Source organism: Gracilinanus agilis, chromosome 6, assembly GCF_016433145.1.
Source record: "Gracilinanus agilis isolate LMUSP501 chromosome 6, AgileGrace, whole genome shotgun sequence".
Taxonomy (NCBI): Eukaryota; Metazoa; Chordata; class Mammalia; order Didelphimorphia; family Didelphidae; genus Gracilinanus; species Gracilinanus agilis.
The window spans coordinates 194,983,025-195,004,453 of NC_058135.1; the positions used below are offsets into that span (position 1 = coordinate 194,983,025).

The 21,429-nt window shown below is 35.7% G+C and overlaps 1 protein-coding gene across 1 annotated transcript in view; it reads left to right on the forward strand.

Moving 5' to 3' along the window:
• The window catches only part of PPARGC1A (PPARG coactivator 1 alpha), a 130,509-nt gene that overhangs the window by 81,834 nt on the left and 27,246 nt on the right, over window positions 1-21,429 (forward strand). The window contains exons 3-7 of the mRNA XM_044680935.1: window positions 7,149-7,343; window positions 12,832-12,954; window positions 13,815-14,019; window positions 18,441-18,486; window positions 18,596-18,669. Of these exons, the coding sequence (XP_044536870.1) occupies window positions 7,149-7,343; window positions 12,832-12,954; window positions 13,815-14,019; window positions 18,441-18,486; window positions 18,596-18,669 (643 nt within the window). The remainder of the gene's footprint in view (window positions 1-7,148; window positions 7,344-12,831; window positions 12,955-13,814; window positions 14,020-18,440; window positions 18,487-18,595; window positions 18,670-21,429) is intronic.

The following is a 21,429-nucleotide window of genomic DNA, read 5'->3' on the forward strand; positions in this document are numbered from 1 at the left end:
ATGTTCTTGGAGCAGATTTTATTTTCTAATTATGCCTTATTTAAATTAAAAAGTTAGTTTGCAGTTTTTGAGCACAAACCATTTGAATTAGTTTATGTTATATAGAGGTATGGGGATTTGGTGATAAGTGGGAATAACTGGTCCAGGACTAAAAATTTTCAATAGACAAGTGACTGTATATACTTGGAATGTACATAATTAAGATAATTTATTTTATTTTTAAGAACACATATCTGATGGGATCCTCACTTAGTTCTTTATTAACTCAGCCCACCCTCCTTTGGTATACAACATGTAACAAACTAAAATCAAAATTAAGCAGATACCAAAATTTTGAAATCACACATATGGGGAAATAGAGTCTCAAAAAGAGGCATTTTAAGTCAACTGATCCTTTTAGTAAATATTATTTCAGATATTGAAGCTGATTAAGGAATGATAAGAAGATCATACCATTTCTCTTTCTTATTGATGATTTGAATAATGAGAAAGTCAGTGTTCTCCTGCCCTAATTCGCATTAAGAGAGCTAAGATAATGAAGCAGTGATTAAATGGCTATTAAACTATTTTTATCAAACAGAGATCAAGTAAGTGTGAGAATCTTGGGAAGCAGAGTGTAATTTCAATTCTATAAGATGCACAAAAAATTACTATAATAAGCAGGGCATGGTCTTTTCATATAACCTACATTTAAATATCATTGGAACATCACATACAGTTTTTTTATTACATCATTGTCTCTTTAAGCAACTATTGACTTGACAGTTGAACTCCTTATCCCCCTCATTAGTTTAGTTAATGAGTTGCTCTCTTCCTGTCCCATAGCAGCTTGATGTAAAGGATTTTATTACTATTACTTTCCTTAAATACACATGTGCAAGTGTGCACAAGTGCACGCGCGTGCACACACACACACACACACACACACACACACACACACACACACCCCTAGGTGAAGATCTATGGTTACAATTTCTCCAGAGTGGAATGGCCTTAATTTTCAATTCTAAGGTAGGATTTAAGGATCTCTTAATATTCAGAATCCACCCTTATACAGATATGTCCTTATTAAGCTTGTAGGAACTGGCCGAGAGCCTCTATAATAATTAATATTAATTAAATTAATATTATAAAATTAATATAGAATAATTAATTCATCCCTTAATTCAATACCAACTATGTGCAATGTAGTGGGCTTTATCAGTAACACAGAAACTCAGCAGATATGAATATTATTAATGTTATTTTCTATCCCTATCTCAATTAACATGATCACAGGAAAACTAATTCCAAATTCTTAATCAATTCGAGAAGAATAAAGTACTTTGATCATTGGATGACAATACACAGGAAATATCTTGTGATTGGCTGAAAGACTCAGTCACACATGGCCCTATGTATAATACAGCAAGTCAGCTCAGAATTGAACTGTGTACATCAGGAGAATAATAGTTGAATCCAATGATAAAGGAATCTTGAAAGAAAATGGGCTATGGAAATATTTTTCCCCCTCTTCCTGTCTCCCAATGACCAAGTGACAGTCTAGTGAATTTTGAAAGATCAAAAGTCTCCATTGAGGCCAAAAGATAGTTTAGTTGCACCAGAAATGAAGATACATAAACTAAATACCCTAGTTCTCAAAGTCTTTCAGAGAGCTATAGCTAAACAGCTCTTCATGAGGAATCCACGAAAGAATAAATTATTTCCCATAGCCAGTAGATGTGAATTTATTCTTTGGTCACCAATAATTTCTAAATTGGAAGTACCAGCTCTGTTAATTAGAAGCCCTTTCATATACTTCCTTTTTATTCCATAACAGAAGTTATCTCTTTCAGGACATTGCTTGTACAAGAGGAGAAGGTATCCCTGATTTTTTTTTGGGGTGGTGAGGAGAAGTTTAGTAAGACTGTCCTTACTATATACCTGCTTAGTAAGTAGGTAACTAGGTGGTGGAGTGGATGAAGTGCAGGGCTTGGAGTCAGGAAGAAATGAGTTCAAATGTAGCCTCTAATACTTATTAGCTATGTGACCCTGGGAAAGTCACTTAACCTGTATTTACCTCAGTTCTTTACCTGTAAAAGGAGCTATAGAAAGAAATGGCAAACCACTCTAGTATCTTTGCCAAGAAAATCCCAAATAGGGTCACAAAGAGTTAGACACGATTGAATCAACTCAAATAACAACAAAGTAAATACCTTTTCTAAAAACTAGTTGTTTGATAACTAATAGTGAATACACTATTGGGGGCTCATTAGTGACTATACTTAAAAACCCAACCCTACACAGTTATCCCTTGCATCTTGAAGTGAATGGTAGTCAGTAGCCTCTGGAGACCCGGCATAGTAGTTAAAAAAAAGAAAAGGAAAGTAGCCCCAGAGAAGAGGGTACAATGTCAGGATTTATGATTATCAGTTAGTTATATGGAATCATTTAGCAACTATTATATAGCATGTGATTAGCTAATCTTATGATTACAGATGCTGCCCAGCTCTAAATCTTTTACTATTGCTGAATGGTTTGAAAAAACAATTCTATATTTATTGTTTGACAATATAAATAAAGCAAACATTTTGAAAAATAAATTTTTATTTCAATAACATTTTGTGTGCATTTTCTGAGAACCCTAGAGGGTGTTGTGTTCCTATTAGACAGAGCTTTACTTAGGAAGAAAGTAAAGTTTCATAGTACAAAGGAAAGCAGAAGGTTGTATCCCAACATGGGAAAATTCCCCTAAAAATTGCAGTGAAAAAAAAAAAAAGGTGCATCATGTTGCACCATACCTTTATTTTGTCTTTACTGCTATCCCTATAAGGATTCAGATGCTGGCACTGAGCCTTAGCTCTATACCCCTGTATATCATTACCCATTGTAGTTTATAATTTCCATCTCTCCCCTTTCCCTTTTCTCTTCTCTTTGATGGAGCTAATAAGCATATTTCAGTTAAAGCAATAATTTGGGGCAAATAGAAGCAATAGCACAGTCAAGCTTTTGAAAGGTTATCTTGCAATGTCATTTTACTGACTAATGTGCTCCCACTGCCATGTCGCTTGTGAACAGACATGTGTTCACAGGCCAGTATGCTTCATCTGTGGTGACTTTGATTTATTTGCTCTGTAAATTGGGACTGAGGCAATAATAGAAAGTGACATTAATTGTTTAACAGAGTCCTCTTTGTCACATCCATTGCTTTCTCTTGGGTGTTTGATTGTTGAAACTTGTACAAAACTAATTGAAATTGCCATGATGAGGGCTAGTGTCCACTCAGTTCCCACTTGGGAATGCCAGTACACTTGAATGTCTATTTAAACCTCTAGCTTGAAAGATCTACCAGCAGATATGGGGCTTTCTTATTGCATTATATGATTAAAGAAAACATTTAGAGTCTGAAATAAGAACACATAATTTTCCCTGTTAATTACTTTTTTTTTACTTTTCTATCTTTTAAAATATTTGCAAACATGTATTTTTAACTGCCACCTTCTGAACCTTCATATATAAAAAAAGGAAAAAGAAAAACCCTTCTAACAAATACACAGTCAAGCAAAACTAATTATCCTACTGTCCTTATCCAAAAACTTGTGTCTCATTCATGAGTCCATGAAATGAGCAGCATTTTTCATGTTCAGTTCTCTGGAATCATGTTTGAGTATTGTGTTGCTCTTTCAGAGTTGTTCATTTTTATATTCTTGAAACTAAAGTACAAAATATTCATTTGGTTCTGCTCACTTCGTTCCACATCAGTACATACAAGTCTTCCCAGGTTTCTCTGAAACCATTTCTTTCTTTATTAAAGCACACAATTACATTCATATATTATGATTTGTGCTTCCATTCCCCTTTTGATGGACACGGTCTAACTTTCTAGTTCTTTGCCACTGCACAAGGAGCTGCTAGAAATATTTTTGTACGTAAAGAACATTTTATTCTTCCTTAGATCTCTCTGGGGTATAGACCTAGTATTAGTATTGCTAGACCAAAGGAATGAACATTTCAGCTATTTTGGGGATATTGTTCCAAATTGCTTCACAGAATAGGTCCAGCAATTCACAGATCTACTGACAGTACAATAATAAGCCCTTTCTCTCCTAATCACTCCAACATTTGTCATTCTCTTTCTTTGTCAACTTTTCCAATCTCATGGATGCGAGTAGAACTTAGAGTTGCCTTAATTTTTATTTCTCTAATCATAAATTTGATTAGTATAAAACTGAATAAGTAAATTAATTCAGGTAGTATTGTTATTTTCTTAAATTGGTCTACTTATGAGTAATTAATATTTCTCCATTTATTTAAATCTGGCTTTATTTCTATAAAAAATAGTTGTACTTGTAGTCATAATTTTTCTTATTAATTTCAAGAATAAATTTTCTGTAGCAAATTCTACTGAAGGACTTCACAAAATCTTCCTACTACCACACATATTGCCACTATCTCAGTAAAAATAGAAATAATTATGTTTAATCAGGTTTATAAATGAATTATGACATAATCAAACTTCAAGGTCTCTATGATTGTAATGAATATGTGTTTTTTCAAGACTCATTGGAAGAAGCCCAGGGGATATAGTTAATTTTTTAATTTTAATTTTTTTCCAGAAAAGTATTTTTCCATTTATATTTGCTTAGAATTATACTACTTCGTGGAACACCATTGTAACTGTGATTGAAAACAGATAGCATATTGCACACCTGGAAAACCAAATGTGTATTTAAAATTATGTTAATCAAAATAATTTGTTTACTGGTAAATATTATTAACTTCTGCCTTCAACTATTTGACCTACGGAGGAATGATTATATTTATAAAAGAATAGTATATGTAGAGAAGTTAACTGATTTTTAAAAAATGTTAATATATGTACAAACTCTATTTAATCAAAAATATAATATAAAAACATTACTCTGGAAGAGATAATGTTTACCTTAACTTTAATAATTGGTTTCATTGTAGTGATCTCAAGAATAGTTTCACGGCTGATCTTATGACTGACTTTTTTAAGTCAAAAGAAAATAATTTGGGGTACTAACTAAGGCAAGTTATATTTGTGATCAGAATTTTTTTTCTCTTAAACATAAGCAGTTATAGGATTTGGAACTGGAAGAGAGCTTAGAGGTCTTTGAATTTAACTCTCATTTTTCAGATGAGGAAACTGAGAGGCGGGTAAAGAGAAGTAACTTACTAAGGTCATATAGGGAATAAAAAATTTGAACTTGGGTCTTCCAACTCCTATTCTTACCACTCTATAATGAAGCTGCTAGCCATAGTCTTATGGTCTTAAAAGTAATTTGTATTTCAGAGGACTGAGTTATTTTAAAAATATTAGTTTATTTCCCCATAACATATAGTTTCTTAAGTAATATAACCTATTCAAATGAAAAAAAATCAACATTTCCACCACTGATTAGAATTTATTCTACCAACTTACAGTATATGGGAACATGATAAAACTTAATAATGATACTTTGTCCATTAAAAAAGCCAGTGAAAAATCCAAAAATAAACACTTCAATATCAGTCATTAGTATAAAAAGTGGGTAGAAATGCTGCTTATTGTCTCTAAAACACATAGGAATATGAGCTTGAGTTTTTGCTTTCAGACAAAGACTGATCAGTAATGAGGGGAAACAATTTTTATATGAAAGTAGAATGTATACGTGATAAAGACCTGCCTAATTTCTCCCGTAATACAATTTGATTTTCTGATTAGCTGTCTTATTCTCTCATTCTTGTAATTTTGTCAGGTCAATTAACTGGAGTTCAGTACCAGAGTAAAAGGAAGTCTGAGCATTGCTGGCTTCATTAGATGTCAGCAACTTAGGTGCATTTTGTAATACAATATGTGCAGGATAATTTAGCCTATAGTTGTTAATGGTATAGCATTGAGTTTGGACTTTCTTTTGAAGAAAATCCAATGGGTCAAATAAAATGAACTGCAGAGTCAAGAAGAAGATAACTGACCCGCCCTAAATTCAGTTGTAGGGGAAAAAAAGGAGTCAGAAGTTCTGGGTTTGAGGCCCAGATGTGACTCTGAATAGCTTTGTGGAATCATGGAAACAAGTTAATTTATTGGAATCTTAGTTTCCTTAGTAAAAATGGAGTATTATTTGGAAAACCTACTTTGTCTCTCTGTTAGAAGAAAAGTCCTCTGTAAACTTTGAAATGTTTTTGAAATATGAATTATCATCATTGCATTTATTGAACATTTACTATGTACCTAGCTGAGTGATGGTGGCTCTAGGCTTTTTTAAAAAAGCCATATATGTGGACTCTGCTCATAAAGAACCTACATTTCAGAAAGAAAAAGCAGGCATATCCACATGAAACCATTTGTGACCAAGATCATATTACATACCAACATTCAGGTTTAATTCATATTGATTCGGTACTAGGATACAGAGCAAAAAAAAAAAAAAAATGTGTCATAGAGAGCCACCCTCAAAATCAAGAAGACCGAGGTTCAAGTTCTGCCTTTTACACAGGGAGAAATTCTTGATTTGGGGTATATGGATAAATTTCATGGGGTCTTTGAACTTGGATAAAAAATTAATCTTTATTTCTGTTTAATTGTTGCCTTTGTAAACCTTTGTATTTTATTTTATGCATTTAAAACATTATTCTGAGAAGTGGCCCATGATCTTTGCTAGACTGCCCAAGAGATCCATAAAAAAAAGGTTTAGGACCTTTGCACTAATACATTCTGGCTGAACGACTCTGGGTGAGCCATTTAGCCTCTTAGTGCCACAGGTACCCTTTTTAAGACTGTAAATTGCAGAACAGTTGCTGACCTGCTTTGCCAGATGCCTCCACCCACCCCCTGCCATGTGCAAAGTGCTCTGCTAGCTACTTGGAATTTAATTATAAATTCAGCACTATTTTAAGGGAACTTATAGTCTAATTATACATAGACATGATAAAAGTGCTAAATAACATGATTCCCACAATTAGGGGATAGTAGAATACAATAAAGTTCCAGTAGTATGGCACAGACCATCAGAGGAAATGGGATTAGTGAATGGAGAGAGATCACTGTGGGCTAGTGTTGTCAGGAATGACTTCCTATGCACTGGCACATTTGGTTAAACATGTGTTCATTCCATGCTGATTAACCACATTCTCTTGCCCTCCCCTCTCTTTTTCTGTTTCTGCAGAAGATAGATGAAGAGAATGAGGCAAACTTGCTAGCAGTTCTCACAGAAACATTGGACAGTCTCCCTGTGGATGAGGATGGATTGCCCTCATTTGATGCACTGACAGATGGAGATGTGACCAATGACAATGATGCTAGCCCTTCGCCTATGCCCGACGGCACCCCTCCAACTCAGGAGGCAGAAGAGCCGTCTCTAGTAAGAACCCTTCCTACTGTTTAACAGGAATTGGAGTTGCCTCTGGCTACACGCTGCATGGGTATGATGTAGCGACAATAAGGTTTGGATTCTTAATTTAGACTGAAACAACAACAAAGTCAAAAAACCTCACGGTGTACGGAATGTGAAATATTAAGAATCTCTCCCTTTAAAATATTGAAAATACAGAGTATTCCTAAAATATGTGTTTTTTTTTAATTTCTAAACAACCTCCCCTTCTCCAACAAAACCCCAAAACCTGGATTATAGGTATGATAGGAAAAATCTCTAATATTCTTGGACAATAACCACAGCTAATATAATTTGGTTCATTCATTAAGCTCTTCAAGAAATGAATTATTATATTTCCATTCCTAGCAAACAGCTTTACAAATGGCACTAACTCAATGCAGTTAGTGCTATTTGTAAAGCTTTGGGCTAGGATATGATAGAAAGGCAAATAATATGTAGTCTCAGCCCCCAAGGAGTTTACAGTGTAGCAGGGGAGATAGGTCATGTTTGCAAGAAACTCTCATAAAAATAAATAAAACAATGAGTACTAAAGAGAGGTATTAGCAAGGTGAGCATTCACTGAGCTCTTACTGGTGTAGAAGGTGCTATTGAAATGTGTTGGGTTTAATTTTACATTTTTAAACAAATTTAAAAACAAGAATCCCTGCCCTTAAGAAATTTACATTTTACTGAAGAGATGGGGGACTGAATGTGTACACAAATAAATATTCCATAAGGAAAATAAGAGAGAAAACTAACACCTGGGATTAGCAAAAAAAGTTCCCCAGAGGTAGTGACATGGGAATTGAACCATTAAGGAAGAAAAAGACTCTGAAAGGGAATGATGAGGAAGGAGTGGCATCCAGATATATCAGATGGATACAGAAATATAAATGACTTCAAGAAATGACTAGTGGGGGCAGCTGGGTAGCTCAGTGGATTGAGAGCCAGGCCTAGAGATGGGAGGTGCTAGGTTCAAATCTGGCCTCAGACACTTCCCAGCTGTGTGACCCTGGGCAAGTCACTTAACCCCCATTGCCTACCCTTATCACTCTTCTACCTAGGAGTCAATACACAGAAGTTAAGGGTTTAAAAAAAAAAAGAAAACAGAAAAAAAAAGAAATCACTAGTATTCTACTTGGACTTAAATGTACAGTTTTTGAAGATATTTGTAGGAAATATGGTTGGAAAAATTGTTCAGAACCAAACTGGAAGACCTCAGATGTCAAGCCCAGGAGTGTTTTATTTTATCCCATAAGTAAAGGAGACCACGAAAGACTTTTGAGGAAGAAAGGGACACGGTCAGGTTTGTGCCTTAGAAAGATTATGTTGGTAGTTGTGTAGAGGATTGATTAGAGAGGGAAAAGGCTGGAAGCAAGGAGTTCAATTAGAAGGCTATTACTGTAGCCCAGGCCAGAGGCAATGAGGACCTGACTTAAAGTGGTGACTGTGTGAGTGGAAAGAAGGGAACAGATGCAAGGCATTTTGAGGAAGGTAAAATCAACAAGATTTGGCAACTGAATGGAACTGGTGGATGAGAGAAAGAGAGAGACAGAGAGAGAGACAGAGAGGGGGGAGGAGAGAGAGAGAGAGAGAGAGAGAGAGAGAGAGAGAGAGAGAGAGAGAGAGAGAGAGAGACTTTAAGATTATGTACCTGAGAGACAAGGAGGAACATGAACAGAAATAACAAGTTTTAGAGAGAAGATAATGAATTCTATTTTGGACATATTAATAATTTTTATGGACAAATCTATGTGCTGCTTATATCTGATTCAGGAGTGACTCCCTCACCAATAAGAAATACTTTCCTGTCTTAAAACATGATTAATTTTATTTTGTGACATTCTCTGGTGCTTCTCTCCTGAGCTTAAAGAATCTCAGAATTAGAGCCAACAGGAACCTTCAAAGTCATCTGTCGCAGCTCCTCATTTTACAGATTAGAAAATTGAGCCCCATACAAGTTAAAGGACATAGAGAATGCCACATAGGTAACTAATGGCAAGACTACAGTTTAAACACATATTCTTAGTCTGAATCCAGTTCTCTGCACTGCAATATCATCCTGCTTCCTCCAAAACTGTTCCTGATGTTTCTATTCCACATCTTTAACCCCTTTCATTCCTTGTTCCTGAATCATGCTTTCCAATATATTTCTCAGTATTCTCCTCTAAAACACTTTTACATTGAAGTTAAGTTGCAACTTGGATTTGAATTTAATTCAGAGATTCATATCTCTACAACTCATGTTGATACATTTGCTGAAATTATTTTCAGTTATAATATGAGATGATTTAGTATCCCACATAACTCTCGTAACCAGTAGATGTATGATAAAATTATCTCCATCATCTCCTTTCCTTCCTCTTTGAGTACCTTTCAGCCTAGTCAACCATGTAGGTGCTACCTCCTTCTAGTTCTGATTTTTAAAGAACTTAGTAAGAGATTCAGCTAAGCAAGTTTATCCTGAGCGCATATATCATGATAAAAAATGTAAGGTGGAAAACAAAGAGAAGAAGATTGGAGAAGATCTGCAAATATTTTTTCTATCATACTGTTTTCAACAGTTATCAACTTGTTTTCAACAAGAACAGAAGAGGTATTACACTTGGAGTCCAACATCAGGGTACTGGCTTTATTTATACAGAAGGCAGAAATAACATTAAAGAGAGCAAAGATGGAGAAAGCAGCCAAATTGTAACAAATGTCAGTAGTAGAGATATTTACTTAAAGTGACACAATTGTTAAATCATCGAAAGAACAAATACAAGGTACATAAGGAAGGGAAAGATCCCAAAGACAAGGGAAAAAATATATGAATATTTACTTGCAAAGCAGTATTATTTAAATAAATTTTACAAGTAAATTACAAGTCCATAGTTATTTAATAGCACTGAAAAAATCAGCTGGAAAATCTTAATAATCTACATATAGGCCTACTTTCCTGTTTTTATGAAATCTTTATAAGACTTATCTATTAAACAACTCAGCATTTATTAAACACCAATAGGTGCCATGCCAGACAATAATACTTGGTGTGTAGAGTACAAGAATGAAAATGAAATCTTCCCTAGAGCAAACAGTAGAAATGACTTAGAATTAATTAACGAGAGAAGAAGATGTGTTAAATTTCCTTCAGAAAAGTATCAAGATCTTTTAAAGTCCCTGAGATAAAGCCCAACTTCTTTTAATGTCAGAATTCTATCGATGATGTTGTATGACTGTGAGACATAGAACATTAACAGTATCTGAAGAACTAAAATAACATCAGAGAGAGTAGTGAAGATATATATGGTAGATATGATCAGGATACAACATGTAACAAAGAGGAACTTTGAGAAGAAGAAGAAGAGTAAAACATGTAATCAGAGAAATGTAAGAAAGGATGGAAAATGCACCAGGGCAAGGGATGATAGATGGACAGTCAGGGAAGTGTGCTTGTCTCCTCTCATTGTTATGAGAAAACAAGGAAAGCCTCCAGTCCTTTGAGTGGTACATGGACAAGAGTTCCATGCAATTGGCAGTGATGTTATTTTGAAGAGAATATCCAAATTGATGAAATCATAGATCCATTTGAGCCTTTTGAGTCAGAATTTGAGATGTCTACAAGATATCCAGGAGGTAATATCAAGTAGGCATTTGATAGTTTGACTGCAATATAGGAGAGAAATTGATACTATACTTAGATTTGAGAGTCACCTACATGGACAAGGTACCTGAAACTATGCCGATGAATTCTCTAACAATAAGAGTGCAAAGAAATAAAGGAAACTAGAGATGAATAACAACCCAGAAAAGGAGAGAAAGGAGTGGTCAGACTCACCTGTAAAATGATCTACAGAAGGAAATTGCAAGCCCCTCCAGTATCTTTGCCAAGAAAACCCCAAATGAGGTCATGAAGAGTCAGACAACAGAAAACAACAAAACAACAAACAAACAAACAAACAAAAAAGAAAAACAAGGAAACAAGAATGTCATGAAATCAAAGGGAAATTGAGTATTTAGGAGAAACATATCAAAAGCTTCTGAGAGAAAGGAGGATGAGGACTGAGAAAAGGCTAATAAACCTCCAAGTTAAGGTCTCTTTAACAGACTTTTAAGAAAGAGTTTTCAATGACTTATAGGATTAGAAACCATATTACAAGGTTGTTGAGGAGTGAACCAGTAAAGAAGTAGAGTCAGCATAGATGTTGGAGCAAAAAGCATGGTTTTATGGATGAATTGGCATTTGTCTGGTATTTGAGCCAAGATAAAATTTTAACAAATTTGAAGATGTACTCTTAATACCTGACATTTTTATGATGCTTTATTGGTATGATATGACTTCCTTTCTCATCAGCCATAGCCATGTTTTGATTTTTTTTTGTCTCAGGTTCCATATTTGTTTCATTTAAGTGACTTAAGGGCACAGTGTACAATTATCTAGCATAGCTGCCCTACAGATTGTTCATATCCTGCCTATATGTTTTAAGTGCCCCAGAACATTAGGAAGCAGACTTTGTATTTTACTATTTCTAATCAAGAAATGGAGATGATGATATAAGATGTGCTTTAATTCTGAGGTCTTCCATAAATATACAGAGGTACATTCACCAGAACACATGCTACCGTAGCGAGGTGAACTTCATTTCCATCCATTATTTACTAGACTGTATTGCTTTCACAATGACTTGTATACTCGGTATTGGCAAAGTAATAGGAATAAGGTTGATTTTGCTGCCTTTGGAGGAAGGTTCATTGGCTTGATAGAAAGAACCCTGGGATTGGAGTCATGGGACCTAGGTTGATATCCTACATCTATCACTTACCAACTGTACAGCCTTGACAATACACTTAATTTCTCTGTTCCTTGATTTCTTCATATGATGTAGAAGTTGTCCTTAATGGCTCCTGTAGTAAGTACCTTCTTGCTCAAGATCTTAGATCATATGATATTTTAACTTTCCTCTTTCTCTTATAAGCAGAGATTTCTAATCTTATTCTTGCTTACAAAGCATTTTATGGCTCTCTTAATTTTTAAAAATAATATATCCCTCCATTCAGCAATAAGCACCTCAGTTGGGTAATTTAATTTGTTTTCCTATCTTTCAAATCCTCACAGGCATCATTAAAGTTTCTCTATTTCAAATGAACCTAGTGGTAGTGGGTAGGGAATTTCTTTGGAGGGGGGTCACATCTATTTTCATCTTACCTTAAAGGAAAAAACAAACAAACAAAATCAAAGAGATTCAACATCAGCCTATTCCCCTACAACACCTGGAATGTCAAAAAAGGAAGCACCTCCATTAATTTTTAATAAAATTCCAAACCCTTTTACTTATGGGTTTTTTAAAAAATTCCTTTGGAGCTATTTATGCTCTGCTTGTTCAGATTGATGTAGCTAATTTTAAGTAAATATGTAAAAAATTCTAATAAAGTATTCTAATCCTTCAAGATGCATAACTTTTCTTTCTTTTCCCCTTCCTTGATATGTTTATAGCTTAAGAAGCTCTTACTGGCTCCAGCCAACACTCAGCTAAGTTATAATGAATGCAGTGGTCTCAGTACTCAGAACCATGCAAATACTAATCATAGGATCAGAACAAACCCTGCGGTTGTTAAGGTACAAACTTAATCTTTGTAATAAGGGGGAGGGGAGTAACAAAGAGTTTTATACTTTCAGTGTAGAGCAAACAGCAGATCTATATGTATTAATCTGGCAAGTGCTTCAAAAATGTCAAACATGAAGTGGAATGTGTTCCAGAAATACTGCTTTAGCTACTTTAAACTGTAAATTATTTAATTTTGCTTTGGTTGGGGGTTGGGGAGTGGGGAAGTCTCATCATCTGTTCTTCTTTATCCATAGTATTACTTTGTGAACCGATATAGTATACAATAAAAATGCTCTGATTAGTTGGTCTAGTTTATGAGCAACTCTAAGGTACAGGATTATGATTTGGCCAGCTGTTTAACGTAGAGAGATAATTCTAGGACCTCAGCAAAAGATCTTTATCAGCTATTAATTGGATGGAAAGCAGGCAATGGCATAATTCCGTTAGCAGGCTGTATTAAACAATGTTTGTCTTGCTATTCATTGTAACTGAAAACGGAGCATTTAGGGGTACTTAAGAGAGTTGTGAATACTGGGCCCAAGCAATCAGCAGCAAATTAAGGTTTAAAGCAGCCTCCTTTTTTTTGGGTTCACAGTAAAGGCGCTGTAGGGTCTTGTTAGTTACATGTTGCTGAGTAGGAACATTGAAATGTAGGAGAAATGAAATAAAACGCTGCATAAATGTCATTTAGGAATTTTAAATGTAATTTTCTTTCCTTGTTCTGCAAACAATTATTCACAGCTCATAGATCTAGTACACTTAGACTGAACACTTCATTGAAAATCTCATCTCTTCAGAAAACCTATATCCATTCTGATAAGGTTCAGTTCACTAATTTTACTTTTTTTTTTTTTTATGCCTTGTTTTTAAGACCGAGAATTCATGGAGCAATAAAGCAAAGAGCATTTGTCAACAGCAAAAGCCACAAAGGCGTCCCTGCTCGGAGCTCCTCAAGTATCTGACTACAAATGATGACCCTCCTCAGACCAAACCAACAGAGAGCAGGAACGGCAGCAAAGACAAATGCCCTTCCAAAAAGAAGCCCCATCTCCAGTCTCAGCCGCACCATTTGCAAGGTAGGCTTGGGACTTGAGGACGGAATATTGGCTGAGATGACAGTGATGAGGTACTGGAATTCAGTGACTCTGAAAAGACTCGGTGCTTCTGGTCCGTGGGTTACTGTTGTGTGCAGAAAAGTCAGAAACTCTTCATTCCAGAAGGAAGGACCAGGAATAAAAGACAACGCTTCCTTGACAATTGTTCAAACCTAACCTTTTTAGTTGGTACGCAGGCTAAATCACAACCCACCAGAGCAAGCGGAAATGTACATTGGTGTTTTGGGGGTGGAGAAATGACTAAGAATCACAACATCAGATGATATTTATATCAACATTACTAAGATAACTGAAGTCCTAACTTGCTGGTCCACCCAGATCATTAGTGAGCTTTGTGTGGAGGAGGTGGAGGTGGGGTTAATTTCTCCACTGGTGTAAAAATGGAGGAAGGCACGGTTAATTTGCTACTTATTCCTTAATAAACAAGAAATATTATCATTGTAGTTCCTTTCCTGAACATGAATGCTTAATTTCCATTACCTATAGCATAATATATGTTTTTACCCTTGATACAACATAAATCCTTGAGTTTAAAGACTATTTCATTTCCGTCTTTGTATTTTTCACACAGCTCAGGGGCTGGCATGTAGTAGGTGCTGAATAAATGCTTGTTGATTCATTGATTGATACTAGTTGGTATTATAACCTTGGGAATAAGCTTTTCAAGACTTCACCATTTCCCTCCTTCATATAGTGAATAATGAACTAGACTCTTTCTTTCTAAAATATTCATTATTTAGACTTAACTGAAATATCTTATTTCAGTCGACATTTTTTTTCTAGCCTTAGATTAGAAGAGTTGGTTGTTCAAATGAGTCCTCGAAGATTTTTTTGAATCTTTGCTAGTCGATTTGACTTTGGATCCAAGGGATCTAGGTTTTAGTTCTGGCACTGATCCTTACTCGTTACTTTGGCCACGGCAAATCATTTAGCCTGCCCGAGTCTCAGTTTCCTAATCAGAAAATGGGGATAAGACACTTGTACTACCTACCTCACAGGGTTGTTGTGAGGAATATATTTTATAAAATTGAGAGTACAAAAGAAATTCAAATTAATGCTATTGTGAGTAATTTTCTAATTTTTCCTTTACTGCCCCAGATGTAGCATAGGTTTATAGTCCCAAGGGATCTTGTGTGAAGTTACTGTTACTTTAAAATATGCCTGTTTCCACTTTAACTCCACTTTTAGACTTTGTTACAGTGAAGTGGAAATGGATGTATTCTGAAGTGGCAGGTGTAAAGATACCCTGTTTTTCTTTTGTTTCCTATAACTTCCACTTCCAGCTACAGGTTCCCAACCCCTGATCCCTGTTTTGAACCATGATAATTACATACAGGTATGTTAATTGTTTGGGGGTGGTGGTGGTGGTGGTGGTTGTTTTTTTTTTTTAAGTTAAACATCTTGATTTTTCAGGACACCAAATTGTTATTCTTTTCCCCTTCTCTCTCTTATGTAAGCATAGCATCTCATAAGAATGTCTCTTAATACTTGAAGCTCTCCCTTTGGTTTTCCACGATACCTATTTCTTAGTCACTCTTTATCTTTCCCTTCTTATCCAGCCCCTGAAATAAAGTTAATGCTCCATAGTTCTCTGTTTCACACTGACCCACCTTCACGTGATCTCAAAGGTTCACCTGCTTTCGAGCAGATGCAGCAAGTTGAGCAAGGCAGAAGTCACTGGGCAATATCTATAATGGGCAAAGTAAAGGGTCAAGAGTTATGATTCCTCACGAACCATCCCCAGGTCTTTGTTCCAGGATTTGATTTTGGGTTCTCATTCCAAGCCATTCCATGCGATCAGGAAAGCAAACTTGGCTATGGCTTTTAGGGAATGCTCTTTTGGCTGCTGGTCTGATTCTAAATAGTTTCTTTCTCCTCTTTCCCCTTAGAGCAGAGTTGGAACTTTATAAAGTGATTTGTTCTATTGTAGAAAATATTTTTTCTGCCATTGATACTATTAGTTTTTGCAAGACTGTTTCTCTCCCTGTATTATTGTGAATATTCAAATCAGGCTCATCCAGAAGCAGTAGTAACTGGTATGTGATGTGGGGGGTTGGGGGGAGAGTTCTGGGCCATTGGTTCAGAGCATCTGAGTTGGTCAGCTCTACTGCTTACAGGTGTGACCTGGGGGCAGTTACCAAGCTTCTCTGATCCTTCCTTTCCTTATCTATATTGTACGATGTCAGAGTTGGATTAAAGAGAACTTTGAAGTCCCTTCCAATTCTAAATCTCAGCAGCTGAGGAAAAGGCATTTCTTCCCAAGTCATAAATTGTTAATGCCTATTAACCAGTAAGCAATGCCCAACCCTCAGGATTTTTTTTCTTATTAAGCATGATATCAAGCAAAAAATAGCAAGCACAAAAGAGTGGGGAAAATACTGAATAAGAATTATGGCCTTTTCTCATACCTTTGTGAAGGCTACAATATTTTATGCATGATTCTCATATTTTCTGTTTTATAAAAACACTCAGATTCAGATTGCCTTAGAGTTGCATGTGGTCTTGGGTCTTTACCTTCGCCTCTAGCTCTGTGCAGCTGAGATTGGGTTCTTAGGCCAATTGCAGGTGGAGTCATCACCCAGTAGTTACTTCTGTGAGGTCTAAGATTGTTTATAGATGAGGTACTAGACAGAGGAGGAGGCTTAATATATGCAGCATTCTAACCTTTTGCCATTTCCTGTTAGAATTTTATCTTGTTAAGTGTGATTGCCCTCTCCCTTCTTACATTTGGAATTTTAGACCAATATAGAAGTCCTTTAGAGACATAGTGAATAGTGAATAGCTTCAGAGGCAGGAAAATTTAGCTTCAGGTTTTACCTCTGACACTAAATGTGAACATGAGCAAGTAATCTAACCTCATATTCTATCTCATCAAATCGCAAAGACTAAATTACAAAAAAGGCATCCATCTGCATCTGTGGAAGGAAGAGTTTCTCATACTGCAGAAATCACAAGTTTGGAACAACAATATAAATGAAATAAAATTAAGTATTTATCTTTTCCCTTAGCATTTTAGTCATCATAAACTAATAGGCATATCATTAAGTTGTATAGCAAAAGGAAGTTCATACTCAATTTTGGTTTAGAAACACCCGTTTTCTTTCTCCTGGTGCTTTTTCAGTTTACCAACCTAAAAAAAAAGATCCATTTATAAATGCTATATGATTGTCAGTGGTTTGTCATATTAAAAATACTCAACCTAAAAAATAAGGCCAGTTCATTAATCTACATCTGGAAAAGCCAATCAATCCATGTATGGAAGCAATGTAAGGAATGGTATTTCTTTGTGCACATTAAATAGATGATGTTATAACACGTGTTCATTTTAAAGCATAAATCTAATCTTATGACTTGCAATGTGTAAATAAAATTTGTCTTTGTAAAATGCTTCATTTCAAATTTTAATTTGGAAATGGTAAAGCTCTTAGTTTCTAACTATTTTACCAACTAGATTTGATGGATTGAATTACTGGAATATTTGTTGAATATCGACCATGTCCTCAGACAGGCAAATATAGGGACTAAATTGGAGCTTTCCTCTAAGACAAATATACTAATACCTACTTTTTTTTTGGCTCAATCTGTTTTTTTTTCTTCCCCTCTGTTCATTGTACATGGCTGCCAAAGGAAAAGCAATTGTCAGTTATGTTTGGGTGAGAGGAGTTATCTTTTATCTTTCTAATTTAGGAAAAATTCCTGTAGGAGACAGAATTGGAGATGAGCATTGAAAGAGGGGAAGAGCCTTTGCATTGGCACACTTATGGATGTCACCAGAAAGAAACCTCAATGTTTTGGTTTAGTTTTTCTTCATATTATAGTATTGGAGAGTTTTAAGGCCCTCTGTAAGCCACCTTTCCAGATACCCATCATTTTCCAATATCCATAATCCATCAAACAATTTCCTGCAACTTGGATCATTCTGAACTGAATTTTGGCCTCAAAGAAACAACCTATTCTCAGAGCTAGATATAAAATTGTACATTGTTGAAGTAACATCAGCTGAATATTCATAACGTTCTGTTGCCTTGTAGTTACTCTGCTGTTCTCATTTCTAGACAAACCAAATCCTGTATTCTCAATTAAATGAGAAAAATGCAATTTCCTGTGGTATTGTGTGAATTTTTCCTTCTTTAACATGGATCACATGTCTTAAGGAAAGTTTTAGTTTTCTGTGTTTTCAAATGAATGTAAACATCGTGCCCCCATAAACAGTTGTTCTTGGACTTTGACCAAATATTCTAGGATTCCCTCATGAACTAGTTCAGTGCTCGAGTTCCCAGTCAAATTTCAAATTCTGCCATTGGAAGGTACCTGGTAGGAAAAAAAAGGCATCTTAATCATTTTCAGTATTTCATAATCAGTTTCTTTTTTTTTCCCTTTAGCCAAACCAACAAGTTTATCACTTCCTTTGACACCCGAGTCACCAAAGTAAGTATTAAGAAGGGTAAACAGTATAAAAGGGGGGAGGGAGTATTGATACATTTGGCTACAGCAACTCCATTTCAGCTTGTTTTTATAAATGTGCCCTATCTTCCAGTGATCCCAAGGGTTCCCCATTTGAGAACAAGACTATTGAAAGAACCTTAAGTGTGGAACTCTCTGGAACTGCAGGTAAGACAGGTGTTTTTGAGAGCATTTTGTTTTGGTGTGGTTGTTTTTGTGAAATACATAGTAAAATGTTGCAGTGATCTCCGTGTGGCTAATAGAGCTGAACCAAAGTAGCAAAAAATGAAATCCAAAGGAAAACTGAGCATCTGAACATCTGATTATATAGAGTATCCCAAAAGTTTGAATGCACTTTTAACGTATTAATCTTTTTAAAGCTTAAAACTGTGTCAAAATATTTTGAGACACTCGGTATTTGTTTATGTATTCTTTAAAGAAAGAAAATGCCCATTTGGAGTTCTTCCTCCCAAGGAAGAACCGCCATCCTGCCATCCCATCACAGAATAACAACAAGCTAAGATCAGCATCTTAACAAAGTAAAGGAACTAATAGGTTTTCATCCCCTGTGGACAAAAAGGTCTTTGTACACTGGAAGAAGGGTAAGAACCTTCACCATTTTGGACTCTTGGCCTTCCAGTTGGAATTTGATATCCTAAGCCTCATAACGTACCCCAGTTGCTCACAGGGATTGATTGTACACAATATCCTTGGGGTTGGGTGTTTGAACTCCACCTAAAAGTGACTCCCAGGCTGTCTGAACCAGAACAACCCTGACTCTGGTTAGTGCTGATAAGAGTGGAAGAAAAGCAAAGTTAGGAAGGGACTTTCAACTGGAACTGTGGAGCCTGCATGCACCATGGTCATTGTTCCTAGGTCTAATTTCACAGTTCAGGTTTGCTAAATTACCTTCTAGGGAAAGGACTATTGCCTGCTTTGGTCAAGAAGCAGAGAAATTAATCTCATATGGCATGTCCATTGAGATTTATATAGGTATAAATGTGTTGTATACGTATATAAAATCCCTAGGTATGTGTCTAATGCATATGTGTGTGCACGTGTATGTCTATATATGTATAAAAAGAGAGGTAGGTATATATCTCTCTGCATGTGCACATTAATTATATACATACCACATTAGTATTGCACATATTTATATACATATAAATTGCACACATATTTGTCAATTCGACTTATTTTATTAGGAGAACATCTGGTGTCCTAAAACAGCTTCGTAGTTTTAATTATACTCTTGGAAGACTGAACATTTCTTTGTAACTTAATGTCCAGCATACATTGTTTTATATTCTTTAGTTATAAGTTTACTGTCATAACTCTATGGGAGAAGAATTAGCAATTTCGAAAAGCAATTTTGTGGTGATCTAGAGACTTTTAAAGCATCTATGACAATATTTATGTCAGCGATCTAGAATTCATAGTGTTGCCAAGGTATGTTTTCCTTTGGAGCTTGCTGAAAGTCCTTTAGGTAAAAGGAACCAATTTAGGAACCAATCACCAAATAGTCACTGATGTATAAATATTTATCTTTGTAAAGCAAATGTGCTAAGTGCTATGAGGACACAAGGAAGCACAAAAGATTTACTTCTGTTCTCATAGAGCTCACGGTTTAGATGGAAAGGTATATACAGACATAAAAAAGTAAACGACAATACAAGAAATACTATAGTTCCAACTCTTGATGTTATTGTTGTTCAGTCATTTTAGTCATGTCTGACTCTGTGACTGTTTTCTTGACAAAGATACTGGAATGGTTTTCTTTTCCAGTTCACTATACAGATGAGAAAACTAAGGCAGAGTTAAGTGACTTGCCCAGGGTCACAAAGCTAGTAAGTGTCAGAGACTGGATATGTTTCCTGACTTCAAACCTGGCACACTAACCACTAAGCCACCTAAACTGCACTTTAAACTCATTTGTCCCAAAAGGACCAAACCTTTCTCTTAAATTGCCTTTACTCCTGCTCCTGAGTTCTCTGTTTCCTTTGAGGGCGCTTGTATTCTTTCAGACAACCAGATTCAAAATTTCAGTAGTAGTCTTTAACCCTTTCCTTTACCCTTCTATATATCTTTTAACTATCCCCTTTTCTGTATTGCATGATCATCAACCTAGTTCAGACCTTCATTGTTTCTCAGCTAAACTGTTACAGAAGTTCCCTTTTTGAACTCCTAGCTTCCATTCTCTCCTCTCTTTAATCTGTCCTCCACATAGCTGCCAAAATCCTTTTCCTAAAATGCCAACATGACTGCTTAGGAATCTTCATTTGGTTCTCTACTGACTTTAGGAGAGAGGTTACTAATCTTTTCATGTAATGGACCCCTTTGGCAGTCTGGTAAACCCTATAGACCCTTCTCAGAAGGACGCTTTTAAATGTATAAAATAAAATGCATAAGATTATAAAGGAGAACTATTTTATAGAAATTGCATTTATTAAACCTTTAAAATTCCCAGACATAGGCTAGAAACTCCTTAAAGTCCTCAAACTTGGCTAAAGCCTGTCTTTCCGGCCTTCTTTCACATTATTTCCTTTCACATGCTGTATGTTCCCATCAAATGGATCTATTTGCTGTTCTCTAGACTCAGCACTCCCATCTTTTGCCCCTCTAACTTGCCCAGGCCGGCTCCATCTCTGCAATGCAATACAAGAAATATCACAATCTACAAGTAATTACTAAGGGGGTGATACAGACAATGAACGCTATAGGAGTTCATCAGAAGAGAATTACTGAGTGCTAAACTAGTCTCAGAAGGCTTCACGGAGGAGAAGGGAACTGAGCTATATCTGTAAAAAGATGAAAAATATTTGCTTGGATGAAGAAAGGAGGTGAACCCATTCAAGGTGACAGAAACACTAAACATGAACACACTGTGGGGAATATGTAAGAAATATTTTAGGGGATAATGAACATATA